This window comes from Chionomys nivalis, chromosome 10, assembly GCF_950005125.1.
Source record: "Chionomys nivalis chromosome 10, mChiNiv1.1, whole genome shotgun sequence".
Classification (NCBI taxonomy): Eukaryota; Metazoa; Chordata; class Mammalia; order Rodentia; family Cricetidae; genus Chionomys; species Chionomys nivalis.
This window is the reverse complement of record NC_080095.1, coordinates 67885574-67909560: the sequence shown is the minus strand read 5'-3', so window position 1 is coordinate 67909560 and position 23987 is coordinate 67885574. Positions and strand designations below refer to the sequence as shown.

Sequence of the window (23987 nt, the reverse complement as noted above, 5' to 3'; positions counted from 1 at the left end):
GGGTACAATTGATTCTTCCTTTCCTTAGTCAAATTTGATTGCTTCTCTAAGAGAGCAGAGATTAAATTCTTTGCACTTTTATTATGCAATTCTACATTGTGTTTTTTACTCCATCTGTGTAGTATCGCTAAGGACAACCTGTGGAGGTGTGTAGTTGACATTTTTAAGAGAGTTTGAATAAACATATGTTCTAACCTCAATCTCTCGTTTTTATACCACTTAAATGCAATTCTTTTCTTCCTGGTTTGGGGTGTGTGTGTCTTCTTCCCAGCATAGCCCGCCTGATCCCCCCAAATAAGAACGTGTGAGTGAATCACAGGACTACAAAAACCACGGGGAAAGAAATTTTCTGTTGTGACTGTTACGGATGTGGGTCTCACCTGGAGAATGAGATGGCTGTACCCAAAGGTTTACTACTGTTACCCCCGTGATTCTAACATGGTGTCACTTCCGTCTTTTCTTACCCCTCACTGAGGACCAATGTTTTAGAGAAACAGTGGACTTTCCCTCTAGATAACAACGAAGTACTTCTTTAATAATGTTTTTCAAGTAATGTACACACAAATTATACAGAGTGCCTGATAAAGTAAGCATTTAGATTAAACTGGGTCCTTAGGGTTTCACACGTCTTAAAACCACTCAGGCTATGCCTTCTGGTCTGAGTTATCTGAGTCAAGGTCTAGAGAAGTTACGGTTTCATTTATGTGAGTGTTTTTATCTTTGAGGATACAGGATAAAGTATTCAGTTATTCATCTGCATTTTGCACATATTGTATATAGTATATAGAATCTTCGTTTTCAAAAACATCCTCTCCCTGCTTACAGCTTAGAGAATATATGAGGGACTAAAACTAACAAAAGAAAACTGTCCAAACAGAATACATGCCACACATCTGTTAGAAATTATTCACATCAGCTACGCCCTTTGCCAATCTAGACAATGACAAGCCAGATATAATAAAATATAGCCTTGCCGGGCGGTGGTGGTGCACGCCTTTAATCCCAGCACTTGGGAGGCAGAGGCAGGCGGATCTCTGTGAGTTCGAGACCAGCCTGGTCTACAAGAGCTAGTTCCAGGACAGGCTCCAAAGCCACAGAGAAACCCTGTCTCGAAAAAAACAAACAAACAAACAAAAATATATATATATAGCCTTAACTTTTAAGATTTAGGCTTTATGTCTTATTGAATAAAATCACATCAAAATTCTTTGTTTGTTTGTTTATTTTGTTTTTGAGATACGGTTTTACTGTGTAGTCCTGGCTGTTCTGGAACTTGATATGCAGACCAGGCTGGCCTTGAACTTAGAGCACCCTCAGGCCCACACCTACCAAGTGCTGGGGTTAAAGGTCACCACACCCAGGCAAAATTCATTTTTTAAAAAGACAATAACTGAGTAATGCACACTGGAAAAATTGTTTGGGTTTTTTCCTCTACTATTTTTTTTACTGAGTTGTGTGAGAACAGCATCTTAAGACCTATAGCAATGTTCATGAACTGCAACTGATTTATAGTCTGCTTTTCAAATATTAAAAATAAGTAGCTGTATTTATGAACAGAGGAGAGGTGAAGAAGACACTCTGAGAATAATCAAATAACTTTACCTGCTCCTGGATGCTTAGCAATTACAGCTTTAGCCAACACTGTGCCCAGTAGCTTTGAAACGGAAATCCTCACATCGTAATTGGAACCTTCGAAGGACTTAAAACATAGTGTGGCCACACTGTCTAGGTCCGTGCTCCACATAAAGACAGCCTCATTCTGGAGTTCAAGAAGACACTATGCAAATGTACACACAGATTAGTGAAGAAAAAAGAAAAACAAAATATAGATGTATAAGCTGTAGAAATAGAACGGTCTAACAAAAACACAATTTCATGGTATTTTATATGCTATAGGAACAACCAAGAACTATTAAAACTCATATATGTTAGTACAAAAAAAAAGATGAGAGAACAATCCCCTTCTAATTCTCAGAGCACATTAAAAAAACAAAAACACCAAACAAACCCGCAGAGTCAACCTGCTAACTCTGACAACCGTGGCAATAATCCGAGCAATAGTAAGTGACTGCATTGTACTGCCCAGTCAACTACGTCAAGGAGAACTTTTTAAAATTGAAAACAATTTGGAGCAACAATAACTAACACACACATTGAGTTCAGGCCTGTAGAGAGGGGGCACACACAAACAGAATGCACCTGTAAGTGTGGAAGCCAGACCTTCCTAGCCGGGCGATACACACAGAACAGCTGGGAACCCTCTGGCCTATGGTTCCTCACATCAGCACCAGACCCCACAAGCTAATTTCCAAGGCTACAGCTCTAACATCATGTGGCTGAGCCTAATGCTTTGAGAGGGGAGTTCACTCTCTTCGTACACGGTTCAGGCAAGTGGCAGTCGGAGGGTTTTACCTTGGCAGCAGCACAACGGACAGCCATGGACCTGTCTGTTAAGCAGGACCGAGCAGCTTTGTAAACATCCCGGTGGCACCGTGCAGCAGCAGCACCCAGGCCGGTCAGTATACTCTGCAGACTCAGCATGATCTCATAGCGGCCCTGAGACTGCCAAGAAGAAAAGAACAACGCAAAGAATAACAGGGAAAGTTCACCCAAAGGGCAGCACTAAACACTGTGTTTATTTGAGATGTAAGAAAATTCAGGTTTCTTTATGTACTGACCAACTTATTCTGACATTAAGAAACACTAACCAATTGTGGTGGCGCATGCCCTTAATCCCAGCATTCAGGAGGCTGAGGTAAGTCCTGGACTACAGGGCGAGTTCCAGGACAGCAAGGACTACAGAGAGAAATCTTGTCTCTCAAAACAAAAACACAAAAAACAAACCAAACAAACACTAACCATTCAATTTTCTATTAAAAAAGAATTATCAGTATATATCAGTACATATCTCAATGCAATAGAATCATCCCAGAACTCTGAGGCTCAAACCTGGACCATGGCTGCAACTCAGTGAGAGCTCTTGTCAACAGCACGCACCAGGATCTGCCTTCAATCTCACCACCAAAAAAACAAACAAACAAACAAAAACAATAAAAGCCCCCGCAAAAACCAAAAACCAAAGAATGGGGGCTGGAGAGATGGCTCATTGGTTAAGAGCACTGACTGTTTTAGCAGAGGACCCGGGTTCCGTTTCCAGCACCACACAGCAGTTCACAATCATATGTAACTCCAGTTCCATGGGATCCAATCCCTCTTCTGACCTCCAAGGAGCACCAGGCACGAATGAACACATACATACATGTAGGCAAAACACTCATAAAAATGACTCCTTAACACACACACACACACACACACACACACACACACACACACACACACGCCCTGAGGAGTCCTTTTCATGCTTGCTCATATGTATGATTTCAGGGTTGATCACTTGGTACTGGATAACCGATGGGGGCTCAGCACTGCTGAAGACTAATTCTCCTCTCAGAACACATCAGCTGTATGCAGTTCTTTGTCTAGAGGTGGGGCATGTTGCTAATTTCCCCTTCCAAGAATGAAACCCAATTTATCAACGCAGAAAACCTTCCCAAATGTCAACAGTCTTTTGGAAAACAATGCTAGGAAGTAATCTGCTTGGAGGGCCCTCACCAGTCTGGTGATGCAGACTTCAGACCTTACGGTTCTGACTCTAGTGCAAATCTTAAATTTAATGGTGTTTGTTTTTCATTTCCTTGTGTTTTGTCTTGTAACATTTCAGAAATGTGAAGCTGGCCTATCTTTGTATATAAATGACTTCAGAGCTATTTTCTAGACTGCTTCTGTAAACAAAAAAAGAACTGTTGTAATCTTTTAGCATTATCCCTAAATACTAGGAATTTAATATTTAGTCCTAAATACTAGAACTTAATTTTTTTTTATTGACAGATGAGCTTAATTTAAAAACTGGTTAAACTATAGCTGTTGTGAGATTACAGGATCTTGGAAATTAAATTAAGTCAGTCTCACAATCAAGAGGTGCTCCTGGGAGCAATGCTGCAGTACCAGGAGGGAAAGGCTGCGGCTGTGCTCTGTGGGCCTGGCATGTAAAGGCCCTCCACGTCCGACCCCAACCCTTTTCTCTTTCCCTCTAACTACACACTGCTTATTTCTTTCCAATGCCAGTATGATAACCAATCTACTTTCCAGGCATCATACATATTCTAGATATGTTTAGTTTATAGATGAAGTTACACAGATATCTTTGCATGTTTAAAGAAAATGTAACCCTTTTATTAACTCCGGAAAGCACAGTCACATACGATGCCCTTGGTTGCACTTACCTCTGCACTCTTCATTGCTTTCAGAATGTTCCCCACCGTATCAGTAAAGGCGTTAGTCAGTATTCTACCCAACTTCTTGTACAAGGCACCCAAACACACCACAGCAGCACTGAAACAACATTTAAATCGGAAACAGAGTCAAGATCAAAAAGGGTGGTGGTATAGACAGACATCTTAATACTGTGTAAACGTGACTATTCAAACTGTTCCCATTCTTGGTGGTTCTGCTTTTTATGAGTGAGTTTCCTCGAATAATAAAAATTTCAAAATTATGTGGGTATGTGTAGGCTGTGCCTGGGTTTGTGCATGTGAGCACAGTGCCCACAAAAGGCGGAAGGGGACGTCAGATTTGCCCTGGAGCTAGAGTTACAGGCATGTGTGAGCTGCCTGACTATGGGTGCCAGGAATCCAAGCAAGGTCTTCCAGAAGAGCACTTCACTCTTCACACTGAGCCATCTCTCTGCTTCCTTAGAATGTTTTCAACGGTGACGAAGTGCCATCCACTTATATTTCCTTCTGTCTTAGTTTACTACGAAGAACTTAATAAAAGAATAAACAAAATATGAAGAACTGAAAACACATTCTTAAACACTCACCTACCAAAAACTTAGGAAGATGTTTTCATTCTCAAAGCTAGATTTTTCCACATCTTAATTACTTTTTTGTTTATTATCATTAATTACAGTATCAGTGATAGAAGCCACAGCCCTTTGTAATCCAGTGCCTTCTGAATGCTAGGCATGCCTTCTACTACTGAGTTGTATATCCTTAGACCCTGACATTTTTTTTAGAATTATTTTATGTGTAAGGGTGTTTTGCCTGCAAGCATGTATGTGTACCATATGCATTCTTGTGCCTGTGGAGATTAAAGAGGGCACTGAATCCTGTAATTGGAGTTACAGGTAGTTGTGAGCCAACATATGAATGCTGAGGATGGAAGCTAGGTCTTCTGCAAGAGCAACAGGACCTTAGGTGCTGGTTCATCTCCCCAGGTCCCCTAAAATATGTTTAAAAGGACTTACTTGACAGGAAAATATTGCGCTTCTTTTGTTTCTTTGTTTTGGTTTTTCAAGACAGGCTTTCTCTGGGTAGCCCTGGCTGTCCTGGAACTTGCTCTGTAGACCAGGCTGGCCTCAAACTCAAGAGTCACCTGCTTCTGTCTCCCAAAGTGCTGGGATTAAAGATGTGCGCCACCACAGCACGGCTGAATGTTGTTTGTTTGTTTTAATAGATTAGAAATAAAGCTGGGCAGGTGATAAATGACTTTAATTAGAGAATTCAGGAGACACAGGCAGATTTCTTTGAGTTCAAAGTCAGTCAAATCTACATAGGACTACATAGGGAGACCCTGTCTCATAAAATAAAAGAAAAATAAAAAAAAAACTAGATTTATGCTCTATTTCAAAACAAGTGTTAAACAGGTTATATAATTTAGAAAAATCATACAAGGAAACAATATTTAGTATTGTTAGGTTTTAATGTTTACTTACAGTTTGGTGGGAAGGTAACTTGGAGAGTCATCTTTGCTACGAATAAGATCATTACACTTATCGATTGTCTCATAAACAGAAAATGTGTCTCCAATACTATAAAGTATGGCTAGATTTTGAGCAAGGAGCTTGCGCGTGGGAGGCCCCGGGGAGCTGTTGAGTAAGGACAGGAGCTGTTCAACAAGAGCCTTCTGCTTCTCCCTCACATCGGCCTACAAAGGAAGTAACAAAGGACGGAAAGTTAGCAGGACTCCCTGTGACTGCACGGTACAGATCTTCGCTAGGAAAACTCCAGATTATTCTGAATACTGATCCCCATAAGTAAGTTGGAGACGCAGGTATTGTGCTATACTAACAAGTGCTTCTTTGCTTTGCTGTTACCAAGAAGGAAACTCTGAAACACACTGCAGACATGAAAAGAGACAGGGTTCTTCTTCTAAGTCTACTTGAAAGACACGTGATTTGTGATTTTACAGCTTCTTACTGAGTCAACTCTCCCCACTGAGTTATGTGAGCGATGTAAGGCAGCAGCCTACAGCCCAAAGCAAGAGCTGATCCTGCAGCAGCTTCCCGGTATATTCAAGTCTTCCGAAGGACAGTTTTCTTTGTACTGCAACACCAATGGCACTCAGGTGCTCACTCAACTCCACAAATTAGTATTTGCTCAATTAGTGGATAGAATTTTATCTTAAAAAAAGCTTTACCCAGACAGATGTGGTGGCTTTTAGTCCCAGTACTTAGAGGGCAGAGGTAGGTGGATCACTGCGTGAGGCCAGCGTGATCTACAAAGCGAGTTCCAGGATAGTCAGGGTTACACAGAGAAACCCTGTCTGGAAAAGAAAAAGAAAAAAAAGGATACAGAGCTAGTTCCAGGACAGGCTCCAAAGCCACAGAGAAACCCTGTCTCGAAAAACCAAAAAAAAAAAAAAAAAAGAAAAAAGAAAAAAAAGGATATCTCTTTTTAAATCTTAAGTATATTGGCATTTTGACCGCACGGAGGCACTGCATGCATACTTGTGCACCACATGTTACCCAGTGCCCATGAAAGCCAGAAAAGGACACTGGATCCCCTAGGACTGGAGTTATAGACAGTTATAAGCTGCCTTTGCGTGCTGGGTATTGAACCTACGCCCTCTGGAAGATCGGCTAGTGCTCTTAACCACTGAGCCATTTCTTCAGCCCTGAATTTTATCTTCTGTTAAGCTTTTTTTCCCAAACCTAGAATTTGCTTTTAATTTCTTCTTGAAGATAATCAAATTTATCAAATATTTATATTATATTATAGAGCCTGCTAACAATAAATTGTTTCAGAATTAGGAGGGTTTTTAAATGATTTAAAATCAGTTTTAAATTAACAAACATTTATCTTTTGTGAAATCCTACATGTATCTGTGTGTGTGTGTGTGTGTGTGTGTGTGTGTGCGCGTGTGCGCGCGCGCGCGCATGCGTGCATGCTGGGTATGTATAACTGAGACCTCCCATCACTTTTGTATTACGTACAACACTGTGGTTATATAAAATGTCCTCATTTGAGACAGGTACTGGAGTGTCCAGAATTGCCACCTTATGTCCATGTGCAGCATGTCCAAAGGTGTAGGCACATAGCATGAGAAATCGGTTTCTTTCTTTGCATCTATTTCATGCGCTTTAGGAGAGGGAACAGAAAGAGCTTTTCAGCTCCTACTCTCCTCACAGGTCTTACAGCTTCTGAAAGTAAAATTCCAGTGGCATTGTTTAGCACCGTAGGACATCAGGACTTCATGTATTTGGAGAAACACAAGTTGTAAAAGATAATGAAGATGAAACAGAATGCACAGGGGTTGTGATGTATGTGTGTGTGTGTGTGTGTGCGCATGTGCGTGTGTGTGCGCATGTGCACGTGTTCTGCAGTGCTGGGGGCTGGACTCAAGGCTTCATGCGTGCTAGGCCAGCTCACTGCTACTGAACTATATTCCCGGCTCTAGCATTACACGTATTTTTAAAGTAAAACAACAGATAGTGGCTAACTGTTTTTTGTTTTTTTAAACTTACAGAGTTAAAAGTGACATTTCAAAAGAGGCAAGGGGTCTACCATGTTTCACTGCTAAGTCTTAAGAAACTGTAGCTTTTACAAACTAACAGGTGACTATAGATAAAGCAAGAAAACAAACGGACCAAACATTTCTGGCACATTACGGAGCAAAACCAGCTTTGTGATGTTACCTACCCTGTTGGTTGCTAGCAAAAGCTTCTCCAAGTATCTCAGCCACTCGAAAATAAACTCGGCCTTCTGAACTTCACCTAGTTGGTTGGACGCTTCTTCATTGAGCAGTAGGCTATGAGCTAGTTCCATTCCTTGAAGCAAATTCTCTTAGCAGGTCACAAGTCTTCTTACTTATAAACGCAGCCCGTATACCTAGGGAACAAAACCTGCAACGGAAAACAACGTGCTTTGAAAGGTGAGTAAAAGGAAGGCAGTCAGAATGCTGGAGATTTCTATAAGAAGTAAAACACAGCTAAATTTATCTTTAGAACTGCTGCAGGGTAAATTCCAGAAAGGTCCCAGTAGTAAGTTCTAGTTAGCTGACCCAAATTCATCTTCCCATTCAGAATCTATTTTCAAAAGTACAGACAGGTCAAACAGGCCAGATTGCCAACAGGCAAAAACAAAACAAAATCACTAAAACCAAGAGTTAATCCACTTAAGTTCTCCATGTTTCAGGGTTAACTAATGAGGTCAATGTTAGCCTTCAGTACTCATTGCATGCTAGATACGTTTTATTAAAGTGTTTCATAGGTATTTAACAAGTGACCAAATAGCTAGCCATCCTACTAAAACTCTGCGGAGAAGCTGACCCACCCTATCCTGTGTGGGTCTCTGGAGCATCTGTCTTGTCTAACCAAGAACACTTGGAGCTTGAGGGTTTTAGGAGCACCCACCACGGCCAGCAGAGTCACCTTACTGGAGTTCAGTTGTGACAGATGTTTCTGAGGGCACGTGGGGGATTTCTCCAGAACTGTGAAGCTCGGGTCACATCTGTGTGACCCAGACCCAGCGGGGCCTCGATAATAAGAGACATTCACCGGCATCTCGGTCTTTCTAGACTGCACACAGCACAGAAATTCACGCTAATCTTAACAGGTAATATCAGCATGGGATGGTTTTATTTTTAAGGAAGTTTGTGCTTAAGTATGCCACAGTAATATATATATATATATATATATATATATATATATATATATATATATATTTTTTTTTTTTTTTTGGTTTTTCGAGACAGGGTTTCTCTGTGGCTTTGGAGCCTGTCCTGGAACTAGCTCTGTAGACCAGGCTGGTCTCGAACTCACAGAGACAGTAATATATTTTTAAATGATCAAGTCAACCATAAAATATGGCGAAATGTTAACAGATAAGTAGTGGACACGAGAGGGGTCATTTTACTAGTCTATTTTTTTTTACTTTAAAAAAGATCACAATAAAATGCAGAAAGATTATTTAAGCATTTTTAAAAAGTTGCCTACAAAATAAATAAATAATATAGCATTTGCGGGCCAGAGACATGGCTCAGCAAGTAAAGGCATTTGCTACCAAGACTGACAGCTTAAGTTCAGTTCCCAGGACCCACATAGTAGAAAGAGAAAACTGACTCCTGCAAGCTGTCCTCTGACTTCTACACACACACACACACACACACACACACACACACACACACACACACCAAGTAAAATTAATCCCAGCACTAGGGGGCAGAGTTCAAGGCCAGCCTGTTCTACAGAGGGAGTTCCAGGACAGCCAGGGCTGCTACACAGAGAAACCTTGTCTCAAAAAATGAAACAAAACAAAAACTAAACAAATACAACTTCTCAACAAATACAACTAGGGATGAGGAAACCTCCAGCACAGCTCCTGAAGCAACTGAGCAAGTAGCATCATTTGAGCCAGATGCCTGCCTAGGAACACAGAAAGACCCCTTTTAGGAAACAAAATCACAGCAGCTCACAGGAGAAGCAGCTATCAAGAACATTAAGCACACGTATGTACAGGAACGTACACATAAACATATGAGTTCTCTAATGCATCAAAAAATGACTTAAATATTTCACAAAAGTATAGACTGACTGCCATAGGTAATTAAGATTAAAAATGCATGCCTCATGTTTCCCTAAGCTAAATACTTTAACAGGAGAGCCAGTAAGATATATTAGAAAAGGAGGTGTGAGATGTAGGAAGGTTCTTAGTTCATTTTATTTCTTTCTGCGCACTTCCTAGTTAGCACACTTACACCCCAGATGACTGCGACTCCTAGCTATCAGAAAGACTCACACTTTATCTTACTTACATCAGCTGCCATGGACCTGTCTAGAGTTCAGGATATACCTTTGATGAAGAAAACCACCTCTGTCCAGCTATAACTCTTTTCTCCATCTATGCTTTAGCCATCTTCCCAATTGGTGGCCTTTTTCCCTAACAGTTCTGCCCGCATGCCTAATACTGTCCATGACATGGCACCCAGAGTCACTCAAACCAAAACCCAACTCAGCTTATTTTCATAAGCGTCACTTTTAAGGGCAAATGCTAATAGGAAGACCTGCAGCTTGTGATTACCCGCCAGCTGGGGCATGGCCTCTTATACTATATACGTGGAAGCAGAACCTGTGCCCGCCCCTTTTTTCTCCTTTCCCTTGCTTGTTCGGATTGTTTGGGTTCAATCTCCATCCACCGTCCAAGCAGAGAATCCTGATTTGTGAGTTTACTCCTAAATAAATAACTATCTCTCAGTTCTGAGCTAGTGTGGGATTTCTTTTAAGCGTCCGTTCACCGCTTCATCTGGCGGGATCACCGGGACAGGCAAAGAACCATACAAACATCCAGGCATGGTGGTGTGACTAGTCACCCCACTACTTGGGAAGTAGAGGCAGTAGCTAAGGATTATTAGACACACAGTTAAGTTGAAGCCACCCTGGGCTATCTGAAATTTTGTTTCCAAACAAACCAACCAAAAGAACAATCTGAACAATGTTGCTAAGATTTTTACAGAAATAACACGAATCCTAGCTTCTTGTTTAAAAAGCTTTTCCCTTTCATAAATTACCAGAATGGGGCTGGTGAAATGGCTCAGTGGCTAGTGAATCTGCCACACAAGTGTGATGACCAGAGTTAGGAGCCTAGAACCCATCCTTGTACACGCTAGGTAGGCTTGGTGACTTGCCTATCACCCCCACATTTGGGAGGGAGAAACGGGACCATGCCTCAGTGAATAAGGCAGGTCACCTTCTGGCCGTCATAGTCGGGTACACATGTCCCCCATGCTTTTTCACACAAGGGAGAAAGAATTACCAAAATGAACTGGCTAAAATAGTCACAATTAGAGATAGCATTTAGAGATGCCAGTAATACTTTTCTTAGAAGAAACCTACTAATAAGCACACAGAACTTTTGTCCTCAATATTTGAGACTCTAGAGGGAAAAATAACCTTAGCGCACAGAGAAATGATCCTGCAATCACCAGGACAAATGACAATCTTAAGAATCAAATTACCCTTTCATCTGGAGACTGGCAGTGCTGCTGCAAAGACCTTTTTCTTCCTTAGACAGCAGCAATATTGTGGTGTAAAATGATCTATCAAGAAGCAAAATAGCTAATACAATGTGATAATAAATAATTCAGCAAAAAAGCTGAATTTGAGCCCCAAAGCAGGGCACAAAGTTCCCACTAATGCCTCCCATGCAGCCCTCATACAAACCACTCTTAAAAGCAGCAGCCACCCATTCCTTCTGGCAACCTCACTTTTCCATCCATCTCCGACCACACCTGAGCTCCTCACACCTGTGTTCCAAGGTGAGAAGCAAAAACACTTTGCAGACAGAGGCTCTGACCTAGTCTGGCTTTAGGAAGATGGCTGCCGAGTCAGCGCTGACTCCTTTAAACTGGAATACAGCCACACCCTACACACACACCGAAGAACTTCCCTCTCCTAATTTCCTCATCCACTCATATTCCTGTTGAGACTATGAGCTGATTTATCCACTGACAGTGAACACATATAGCAATATTTTTAGACATATGCTTCCTTTAGATGAAGTCTTGCTATATGCTAGTCAAAGTAACCTTAAACTTGGAATCCTCTTACTTTCTCCTCTTGAGCAGTTTGGACAAGAGCCATGCAGCACCTAGTTGGGATCTATTTTTCAAAGAACAGTTCGTTTGAAAAAAAAAATGACTTTATAAAACTGCTGTTCCAGAGGCAGAGGCAGGAGGATCTCTGTGAGTTCGAGGCTGGCCTGGTCTACAAGAGCTAGTTCCAGGACAGGCACCAAAGCTACAGAGAAACCCTGTCTCGAAAAAACAAACAAACAAACAAACAAACAAACAAAAAACCCTGCTGTTCCAGCTCTAACACCAGCAGCAATTATAACAGCTGCTAATATATAATCTGATCACTTCCTAAGATGGCTACGTAATACTTTTAAGCGTGTAACATTTATTTTCTTGAATAAACCTCAAAAATGTTGATGAGGTCACTATTTTTTCCAGAAATTTATTATTATTTGTCTAAGTCTATGTGTACACATGAATGCCTCTGGAGGTCAGAGACGTTGGACCCCCAGAGCCGGGGTTATGGTTGGCTGTAGCAGTCTGAGTGGGTGCTGGGAACCAAAGTAGGGCCCTCTGCAAGAGCAGAGCACACTTTTAATCGCCACCCCATGTCTCCCACCCCTTGTTTAATCTACTTTAAGTTTCATGGGAGCTGAGAACTGAACTTGGGTCCTCTGCAAGAACAGTGTGTGCTCTTAAGCACCACGTCAGTTTCCTAGTCCTTGGAGTAGTCATTTTCACTGCCTTCCCTTACAAATGAGAAAACGGAAGTGGAAAATTCGGTAGCTTTCCTAAATGCACACATAATCTCTTTAGCTGGTTTTGGTTTCTTAAAACTATTTTAAAGGAAAGAAGATAATGACAACCAGGAGACCATCAGACACTAGATAAGGTACTGGGGTGGTCTGCCAGTGTTTCCCGCAGAGAATGGGAAGAGTCATTCAGAAAATGTAAGTCACCTATCAGGGAATGGACCCAGTACAGGATCAACCACCCCCCCTAGTCTTGTATGACACTTGGATTACATTTCAAACGCGTCCCTTTTATTCTCTCTACTCAAAGGGCACCGAGGCAGCTTCAGCCCAGCCGCTGCCTTCAGCTTCTCTGGCTTTGTTAAAAGTAAGTCTGAACATACATTAACTCTATATAAACCATTTTTACAAATCTAAGCTTTTCAAACTGAAGCAAACCCCCAAATCAACAGTAATCACCTACAGCATAGCCAGAAGTCAAGCCTTCTAACCTCTGATCCCATTGGTGACAAGGCACATGAGGCATTCATTAGGTGGTGGAGAAAAATGAGGGGCTTTCTGGTTGACTGTGCATATCTTGAGGTACTGGGTAACTGTGCCTCAATGGGGAAAAGCACAAGAATGCCAATAGAAGAGACCTTAAAAGCCACGAGGCAGAAGTTTATCATAAGCACTGTGCAAACTGGCTAAGGGCTATCACCCAGACACACAAGTTCTTATTTGTGTTTGTTTTGAGATGGGGTTGCCTTGAACTCCTGATCCTTCTGCCCCATCTCCTAAGGCCTCAGTCAGCTTCTGAGAGGTTTCTAAGGAGTGCTTACAGAGGTGGATGATCTGAGGACACTCAAGGCAGCTGCTATAAAGCAGATGGAACTGGGTGTGGAAGGGTACCCCAATAATTCCAATGCTTGGGAGATAAGAGACGGAGGATGAGGAGTTCAATGTTACACTTGGCTTCATAGAATCCGAGGCCAACCTGGGCTACGAAAGACCTTGTCTCAAAATCCCGAGTGAGAAATAAACTGTATGTGTTAGATCCCTTCAGAAGCTGTTGATTGTTTCCGTTCTGCAGTCAAGGAATGGTGATGTTAGCAGAAGGGCAATTATTTTACAGACGTCTTAGCAGAAACAACTTGAGAGCCATCATACCTACCACAGATTTGTATCACCATGCCTGTTTACTAGGTGCCAAGGTTTGAACCAGGGTCTCCAGCACCCTAGGCAAGCACTTTACCAACTGACTTCACCTTCAGCTATCTGAAATTGCTTCCAATTTCTAAGTTTTAATTATTTTTAATGTTAAATTTTAAAATTATTTTTAGCTATGCATGCGTGTGAAGTGTATATAGCATTGACTCTAGGTGCTCACATTAGATTCCCTGGAGCCGGGATTAAAGATGGTTATGAGTCACCTGAAGTGGGTCCTGGGCAAGAGCAGTATACACTCTTAACTGCTAATCCATCTCCCCAAATCCTGTTACTTCTATTTTAAGTAACTGCATGTTTATATCCTTTCCAAATTGCAAATGGTTTGTTATCATAAATTTAAATTTTGATTCCTGGAATTCTGAATATTCACCAATATAACCAAATAGGTCTATGTTTTCTTGCCACACTCCCAAAGCAAAAGACCTTATTTTACTATAAATGAAAAAAAAAAAACATATGTAGTAAAAATTCACTTGCTGACAGAGATTTCAAGATTTTCCTCAAACTTGGGAGAATTTTTTTCTCACCATTTCACAATACAAGGCCAGGGGACATGCACATGCACAATGCCCCAAGAACCAGGTGGACACAGCCCACAGTATAGGACACAGGGTGGTCCAGGAAAGAAATGTTCCCACATGGACAGAGAATTGGAAGGAAGTGAGAAAGGGCCAAAGGTGGGCGCTGAATTTACTTTCTTCCCTTGGTTTCCCAATGTATTGCCGATATCAACGTATAGCGGCTGCCTCTCCAGCACCATGTCTGCCTGCATACCGCCATGTCTTGCTGTGGTCAGGACTGAACCTCTGAGCTGTCAACAGCCACCCCAATTCAATGTTTCCCATTATAAGAGCTGCCATGGTCATGGGGTCTCTTCACATTCACAGAAACCCTAAGACAAAGTAGCACAAACTGAATTTCAAAAGCCCATGCCAGTGTTGTACTTCTTCTATCAAGGCCACACCACCAGGAGTAAGTGTTTGAATGCCGGAGACTGTGGGGGAACATTTCTCATGCAAAGCACCACAGGCAGGACTGGAGAGAAGGCTCAGCTGCTAAGAGTCCTTAACGCATCAGTTGTTCACGCAAAGGACCTGGATTCCGTTCCCAGTACTCACATGGTGCTAACAGCCATATGTGATCCAGACCTTGAGTTCCAAGAAATCTGATGTCTTCTGCGAGTACCAGACATACAGGTGATACATACATACACACACACAAGCAAAACACTCATACACATAGTAAATCCAAAAAAAAAAAAAAAAAAAAAAGAGGAAGAGGAGAAACCACTCTCAATGTAGGCTTCCCAGAGAGAGTTGTCTGCCTCTGCCTCCCAGGTGCTAGGATTAACACCCAGTGGAGATGGCGGATCCTTATGTGTAATTTGTTTTTATTTTCATTGGTGTTTTATCTGCATGTTGTCTGTGTGAGGCTGTCAGAAGCCCTGGAACTGGAGTTACAGACAACTGTGAGCTGCCACGAAGGTGCTAGGAATTGAACCCGGGTCCTCTGGAAGAGCTGTCAGCGCTCCTAACCTCAGAGACAAGTCTCCAGCAGAGATGTTAGACTTTTAAAGAGAACTTGGACTTTTAAAGCATTGAAAAATTTAAAGACTGGGGGCTTTTAAGGTTGGACTGTGTGTGTGTGTACGTATACACGTACGTGAAATTAACATGAAGCCTTAGGGACAAACAAGAAAGGAATGGTTACGGCTGAATATTGAAGTGTTTGTGTGTCAGGTTGATAAGTGGTCAGTTGTGCTGTTAGTTTTGTCAAGTGGACAGAAACTGGACTCACCTGAGTAGGGAGCCTAACTAAAGAGTTATCCTGACTGCTACTTGATGTAGGTGAGCCCAACCCACTGCAGGCAATGCTCTCCCAGGGCAGGCGGCCTCAGCTGTATAATAGCCGAGCAAGCCAGTAAGCAGCGTTCCTCTGTGGTGTCTGCTTCAGTTCCTGACTGCAGGTTCCTTACTGGAGCACCTGCCTTGGCTTAAAGGTGGGCTGTGATGGGAGGATGGAGTCAAGTAAACCTGGGTTTCCTCCTAAGCTGGTTTTGTTCAGTATATTACCATAGCAACGGAGAGGAAACTAGGGTAGGGAGGATCACAAACCCAAAACCTATTCAGACTAGAGTTCGAGGCTAGCCTTAGCATTCAAGAGACTGCCTCAAAGTAAAAAGAGGGCACATAGCTCATTGGTAGGGTGTTTGTCTAGTATGTGCAGGGGGTCCTAGGTTCAGTTCAGTTTTCATTGGTAGTGCTTAGTTAAATTTCAATGTTAGGATTAAATGGCATAGTGAATGTAAAGTTTTGGTTAGCAAAGCCTCAAAAAAAAATAGATATGCAGGTATGTTTTGTTTTGTTTTTCTTTCCCAAGATAGGGTTTCTTTGTATAACCCTGGCTTTTCTGAACTCACTATATAGACCAGGCTGGCCTCGAACTCACAAAGATCCATCTTCCTCTGCTGTGAGAGTGTTGGGAATAAACACATGCACCATGATGCCTGGCAGATACACAGTTTCTGTTTCTTGTTATTATGTTCTTAATGTTGGTTTCTATTGCTCAACCTTTCCCCAACCCAGAACACTTCCCTGTACACTTTAGGGCTTCTGTCTGGACAGAGTGACCAGAGCCAGCCGTCTCTCTCCCTTACTTCCAATTCTGCTGCTCTGCCACCTGCAACACACACAGCCTGTCTCCCTCCACACCTGCCCATGTTCTCAGGGCTCACCCCATGGCACTGGCATCGCTAACATGCAACAGAGACTGTACCTTCACCAATGACCTCCTAGCCTCTCTTCAGGGACTCTGACCTGCTACATGGTGCCAAACCTCAGCTTCTGTCCATATCCCCTCCAATCCATGCTTTCATGCCTCCCAAACCAGTACTACTGAGGAGACACTTACACGTCACTGGGTTCAGCTGCCAGTTGGAGATGCAGCCTTGAACTGCTCTGAACCACAGCCTCTATGTTCTGACCCTAAGGAAATACTCCCCAGAAAATTTCACCTCAATAATACTGGTTTCCTGTTGATCAGTTGCTTTTTCAGCCTGAGTTAGTTAGCATTTATTGTCTCTGAAAATCAAAGGTGTTATTTCCATAGATTCTTAATTCAAATACATCACAATTGATTCTTAATTCAAATGGCCTTCATTGTCTTAGACACTTTCCAACTTCCCTCTGAAATTTCACAAGTCAGCCTCCGCCTCTGCACTCCTCCCAGCATTCTCTTCTTCTAAATTCCCATGACAGCTCACTGATTCTGAGCACTGAATGGCTTCTCCAACCCAAACTTCCAAAATCCTGCAAACACAGCCCACATGGCCAGGTCCCTGACAGCAGCACCCCACCCTCCGGCACCAACCTCTGCCCTAGTTTACTTTCTGTTGCTGTGATGAAACACTGGCCAATGCCGGGTGGTGGTGGCGCACGCCTTTAATCCCAGCACTTAGGAGGCAGAGGCAGGAGAATCTCTGTGAGTTCGAAATCAGTATGGTCTACAGAGTGAGTTCTAGGATGGCCAGGGCTACACAGTGAAAATCTGTCTTGATTTTCAACCAACAAACAAGTGACCAAAACCAACTTGGAGAAAAGAAAGTTTATTTGCTTCATCCGTCCATCGCTGGCTGCCATCAAGGGAAGGGAGACCTGGAGCAGAGCCTGGAGGGACACTATACTGGCTTGCTCAGCCACCTTTCTTATACAACCTAGGCCCACAGGTCTAGGGATAGCATTGCCCACCGTCCATGTGCCCACCTACATCAACCAGTAATTAGAACAATTCTTCACTTGAGGCGAGTCTCGTTTGCATCAAGTTGACAAAGCTAAGCAGCTCACTCTCTTTAGCTCACCAAAGCAGTCAGTACTTACAGACCTGTGGCACCAAGTGTAAATATTATTAGTATAGACAAAGATAATGGATCAAGAAGTCTGTCTATAGGCTGGGTGTGCCTCCGTGGTAAAACAGTTACATAGCAGGCATGGGACCCTGGATTTGATCACTAGCAAAGGAAGGAAGGAAGAAAAGAAAGAACTTCTCAAGGCAGAAGAGAGGGAGAAAACCTGCTCAAGGCTAAAATATTATTTATGTCAACAAAGTGACGTCTATGTCCAGTTTCCTTTATCACTCCACACTGTTGCTAATGGCTGCTGTTAATGGCAATGACTACACAGGTGCTGACACATCTAATAAACGTTACAACCTGCTGTTCTTTCTCTTCTCTTCACTCCGCCTTGTCTCCAGTACTTTGGAGCTTTCCATTAAAGTGCTAGGTTTTTCAATTAGCTTCCATATCCTTCTCAACCCAGACAGAAGGTCTGTAAGTACCTAAAGTATTAGTGCAGCTTCCATATCTTTCTATTTCCTTAAAAACCATCTCGGTATCACATACCACACTCTCCCGTCTCGTTTTGACGGGACATTCAAGAACCCCAAGGTGCATTTTAAGGTAAAGGAAGCGTTACTTGTCAGCCTCTCCCCAACACTCCTCTCAGTCACAATGTCCAGCCGCTTGCTACCTAGTCAAAACTCCAGTACCATAAAGTATAAAATCAAAGAGGTCTAAACAGCAATTCATTGTTTGAGAACTCATAAGTTTGACATAAATCCCTCAAAGCCTATTCATTGCATTCTGACATGATTAATAATCCAGTTACCTCTATTTTAGCTAGAGTGGAATAGTGCACTACATTAAATGTGAAAGGGCAAATCCCCTGAGACGAGGAATAATCCTGGGCAGGCAGCTAACAGTGATAGAAGAAATGGAACACTATTCAATAGGGCATCTTTAAAAGCACAGAAACGAGGCACTGTAAAGTACACGAGATGCCACCAACCCCAAGCATAGCAGAATTCACAAGCCAGGACAGGAACTCTTTTTTTTTTTTTTTTTTTTTTTGGTTTTTTTCGAGACAGGGTTTCTCTGTGGTTTTGGAGCCTGTCCTGGAACTAGCTCTTGTAGACCAGGCTGGTCTCGAACTCACAGAGATCCGCCTGCCTCTGCCTCCCGAGTGCTGGGATTAAAGGCGTGCGCCACCACCGCCCGGCCAGGACAGGAACTCTTACTCACTTTTCAAAGTCTATCCTTGTACTTGCTGCTTGCACAATCCGTCACCTAGAACTTTCGTGTTCCCCTAGTAGATGTGGTTTATGTAAGACTACTCTTCCCTTCCCCCGTTTATGGCTCTCACTCTAGTTAACATGCAGATTTGCCCTTGCGCACACCGTGGTCCAGCCTTCCAGCGCAGCCTTCTGGTTCCACAGCTCCAGGGCTCTCCATCCTGGTTCCACAGTGTAATCTATAACACAACTTGCTCAGAATACCCAGCATAGAGCTCTGCACAGTCTGGCCTCTTGGAGCCGCACCTTCCTGAGGGTTTTCTTGGCAGACAGAGCTTCTTACTCCCTGCCAGGCGTCCAGCGAGACGCCTTGCTTTGCAATGACAGCTCCTTGGAATAACTCCTTGTTTTTCTGCCTTCCGGCAGCTTCTGTCATGGCCCACCCATCTTACAGAGTAAAAACACAGTCTACTGCATCAAATCTCCACATTGATATGGGAAGCTCTCTGAGATCAAACTATTATTTCTAGATATATGTTCCTCATACAATGAGATACATAATGACTACAAATAGCATCTTAATCAGTTCAAACCACGCTAACAGATGAGACTAACAGAAAACATTTCACAGCCTTTTGGACTTTGGAATTAAGTTGAGAGATTTTTGAACCTGTACAGGTGCTTTAAACAAACAAACAAACAAACAAACAACAAACCAATTCTGGAGACATATCCAATCTCAATCTGCTGAGTGTTTATTCAGAGTTCTAACAGTCCATTCTGTTCTACACTTGATCTTAGCCAGAAGGCCAAGAAGCAACCCCATTTGATTCTTGCTATAGAATCACCTTCGATTTCAGGTCTACATTTACACTTCAACAATAGTCTAACCAATCTAGTAATCCAACATTGTAATCAGCCATGTTTAAAGGAAAAGTAAGTAGCAACACTAACTTATGATAGACATCATGACTTTTATAATAAAAAGCGAGGGTTGAGGCTCAAGCCCTGATACTGGAGGGGGGGGAAGGATTTGGTGGTTAAATTAAAAAACAAACAAAAACCAGACCCAATCTAAATTAAAACTGAAAACCAGCTGACAAACCATAAAAGTATCCCCCTTTTCTTCACTCCCAAGAGAACAAAGCCACTGAAATGAATTACTCATAAACCAGGCACCCACAGGAGAAAGCCACACCCTCCTAGCACCAGCCGGGACCTAGAATTCAGAGGAGCTTCACAAGGGAGTTCTGGCTTTCTTTTGCGTTTTTTTATGGTCTCAGTGAAAAGTCACTCAAATTCTTCAATGATTTGTGGGAATAGTAATTTATCACACAAGACTAAACGTCATTAAACAGGTTATCAAGAATTTAGAACGTCCAGAAGTAAATTCCTTATTTTAGTCATAAGAAAGGCTAATCAAGGTCATTAGCAGATGCCCTTTTGAGCATTAAGCTGCAAGGAGGGAAGGGAGAGAAGATGAAAATGTGCAGGCAAAGACAAAGAACCTTAATTTTCCCCATAGACAGTATATTCATTAGTTTAAATTGATGAGGTTAATTTTAGATAATAATTAAAAATTTTAGAAGTACTTTGGGATTCTAGGGAGATGGTTGAACAGGTAAGAAGGCTGGCTGAGTAAGAACGAGGGTCTGATTTTAAACCCACATAAAAAGAGGATGGGCAGAGCTGGGCAGTGGTGGCTCAGGCCTTTAATCCCAGCACTCGGGAGGCAGAGGCAAGCGGATCTCTGTGAGTTTGAAGCCAGCCTGGTCTACAAGAGCTAGCTCCACTAGCACTCGGGAGGCAAAGGCAGGTGGATCTCTGTGAGTTTGAGACCAGCCTGGTCTACAAGGGCTAGTTCCAGGACAGGCTCCAAAACCACAGAGAAACCCTGTCTCGAAAAAAAAAAAAAAAAAGAGGATGAGGGCAGCAGCCTCTAACTCATCACTGTAGCAGGCAGAGAGGAAGCCTGCTGAGGCTGGCAGGCCACCACCTTATCTCCCCAGTTAGGGAGCAGCGGTGTTTCTCGAAAAAGAGAAAGAGAGTAGGGCACCTGTCTTCTGACCTCAACATATATTCATGGGTGCAAGTGCCTGCACATATATGTGCATATTACACACCTACTCCCCACCCTGACACACACAGAGTTATTTTGGAATTCTGAATCTTTCTGTTACTAAAGTCAAACACTAAAACAAAGAACAAGTAAACGCGATCTAATCTAGGATCCATAAACAGGACCAAAGGTTAAAGTCAGGAGTTCATTCCTAACCTACAGCTATCTATGTAAAAGAACTGCATTACAGGGCACACCAAATCAAACCATCAGTGTTCTCCGCCTCCTAGGATTACATTAAACTGCCTCCTTGATTTCATTTTTTGAACCTGAGTTTCCACTACTTAGCCTAAGCCAGAGTGGATCGGTCTGCATAAGCTCAGGTTGGCTGGGAACTCTCTCTGTTCCTACCGTAACTCTAGAACTACAGGTGTGCGATACTACTCCTGGCTTTTCTTGCTAAGGAAAAAAAAGTCAAAGGTACTAAAACAAGGCAAATCTCAGTTTTGGTGCTTATCTAAAATCTCACTCTCTGCCTTGGTGTGTTACATTCCTATAATTCTGGAGCCAGCGCCAGGTTTGAGATGATATCTCAAATAAAATAGAAAAACAAATAAATAGTAAATCAAACCTCATCCTCAAACACAGTTCGAAGTGAATCTCACAGTATTTTTTTTTTTTTTTGCAAAGTCCCTAACTGTATAGGGCCCTTTTCACTTCCTTAAATTCCTCGCCATCTCTAGGCTCTAAGTTCCTTAAGGGCGCCTAGCATGCATATAAAACACCCACAACCTGAAGGACCACAAGCCTTCTGATTTATCTGACATGACCGTTCAAATGAATTAACTTGCCAGAGTTACACGTCATGGTTAACAAGTACAAGCACCTTTACGAAGTTCCTAAGGATTCACAATCACTTGAAATGGTATCTTGCTGGCGTGTAGGGAGGTAAAGTAAGAAAATAAATAAAACTACAAACAAACGTGTCCTGGGAAAACGCAAACGCCCCCAGCGCAGGCTTTCCGTCCTTCCTCTGAAGACCAGGAAACTTCTGGCAACCTAAGGCGACATCCACGCCCTGCTGCTGGGGGCCCCACAGGGCACTGCAGGGCGGGTCCCCCGGCCGCGGGGCAGGCGACCAGCCCTGCTCCCCGACTTTTCCCCTGCCGCGTCCCGGCCCCGCAGATGCCGTCCCCGCCTACCTGTTGTGCGGAGGGGGAACCCGACCACGCCGCAGTCAGCCCCGGGGTCCGGGCTGTGGCTGCTGCCGGGACCCCGTGGACCCCGCCTCGCACCCACCCCGGCCAGGTCCTCAGCCTCCGCCCCGCGCCCACCGGGCTCCCGCGCCACCCGGCTCCCGCCGCCCCCGGCCCAGCCCCTCAGCGCGCCGGGCCCAGCCGCCTCTCCGCGCCCCCCGGCTCGCCTGCAGGGATGCCCTGAGCTCACACCTATCCCGGCTCTGCCACGTTCCCGGCTCCGCGACAGCACAGCGGCACCCGGCTCGGCGCAGGCGACTGCGGGGCCGAGCAGGCGGGCGGGGCTGACAGCGCGGCGGGAGCGGCCATTGGGAGCGCCCGGCCCCTCCCGCGCCCAGGCCTCCCAGCCGCCCGCCGAGCCAGAGAGTGCACGTTGTGGCAGGCATGACTACTCCATTGCCGAGAGCGCGATGGGGGCCCCCTAAGCCGGTCACGTCTTGGGTGGCAGCCGTCTTGCTGTCCCGAGGTTCCGGCCACGACTATTTTTGTTTTTGTCACCAGCCAGAATCTGTGGTTGCGGCTTTGGGGCTTCGAAGGCAAAGACACTACATGAGGCTGGAAAACTTCAGGCAGGGTCGGAGCTGTAGGAGGAGATGGAATCTTACACGGGGAACGGACCCTAAAGAACCTCGATGGGAACTAAAGTGTAAAATGTTTGTATGAAGATCGCGCACGGAATGAGTGGCTCCCGCTTACAATCAGGAATTTGAGTGTAATTTTTTGTTTGTTCTGAAACAAGCTTACAAAAAGGTTGCAAACATAGAATGAAAGCATTATTCCCCTGAACAGTTTTGAGATTTAAGTTGCTAACATTATGTCACACTGTCCCCGGGCACCTTCTACATAGTCATAAAACTCTTTAAGTGATACATCCGTGTTGCTGGTTGTCTCAACAGTGTTCTTTATAGTAAAGGTCTTCATTTCCCAAATAAGTGTTCTAGAAACTGCAATTCATATCTTTAGCTGCCTTCAGGCTGGGGTACTTCCTTTGCCTCTCTTTGACTTTTACAACCTTGACACTTTTGAAAAGTATTAGCCCATTGTTTTTAGAGAAAGGCCTCCACTGGGACTTTGTCTAATATTTATTCATGATTAGACTTAAACGAGGTGTCTTTGAGGATTCTCAGAAGTGATTGTGTGGTAATATTTGTCGGGGTTTGGTTTTCATTGCTTCTCATTAGATGGTAGCATAAAGTTTGGGAAAAAGAATTAATTAATATGTATTTTCTGTAATTAATATGTATTTTCAGAGGAAGAGTCTTTGAAGAGTCTTGTTTCAAGGTACCTGTAAATAACCTTGTTTAGAAATTCATAATATTTATAATGCTGGATCCAGCATTTTCCACTTTATTAAGTTGACTATAGTATGCTTTCATTATTTATTTACTTACTTTTATATTTATATTTATTTTTATGTGTGTAAATCTACCCGTGTGTATGTGTACCACATACATGCAGTGCCTACAGAGACCAAAAGAGGGAATCAGATCCCCAGAACTGCAGTTACAGGCAGTGGGGAGCTCCCTGATGTGGGTTCTGGGAACTGAGCTGGGGTCCTCTGCAAGAGCGGTGAGTGTCTTTTTTTTTTGTTTTGTGCTGCATCCTGCACAGGTTGATCCTGGAACCCTGACTGGGGCAGTGAGAGAATGAAGAAAGGACAGATCAGGTGCAGAGAAGTTGGGGTAACATGTGAGCATTCTGACAGTGGCACCAACTATGCAACAACCCTTGGAACCTCAGCACAGGGGGAGGGGCCAGCTAGTCTTAGAGGAGGTCTCTGTAGGCAGCATTGTTAGC

General features: G+C 43.3%; 1 protein-coding gene across 4 annotated transcripts in view; it reads right to left on the bottom strand.

Annotated features, from left to right (window-relative positions):
• Heatr5a (HEAT repeat containing 5A) overlaps nt 1–22494 on the bottom strand; it is a 106840-nt gene extending 84346 nt beyond the window's left edge. For all 4 annotated transcript variants that reach the window (XM_057782434.1, XM_057782436.1, XM_057782435.1 and 1 more), the window contains exons 1-6: nt 22383–22494; nt 7980–8182; nt 5774–5985; nt 4284–4392; nt 2413–2562; nt 1603–1777 (exon numbers count right to left, since the gene is read on the bottom strand). In XM_057782434.1, coding sequence (XP_057638417.1) covers nt 1603–1777; nt 2413–2562; nt 4284–4392; nt 5774–5985; nt 7980–8105 — 772 coding nt within the window. In that variant the 5' untranslated portion in view covers nt 8106–8182; nt 22383–22494. The remainder of the gene's footprint in view (nt 1–1602; nt 1778–2412; nt 2563–4283; nt 4393–5773; nt 5986–7979; nt 8183–22382) is intronic.
• Nucleotides 22495–23987: the final 1493 nt, after the last annotated feature.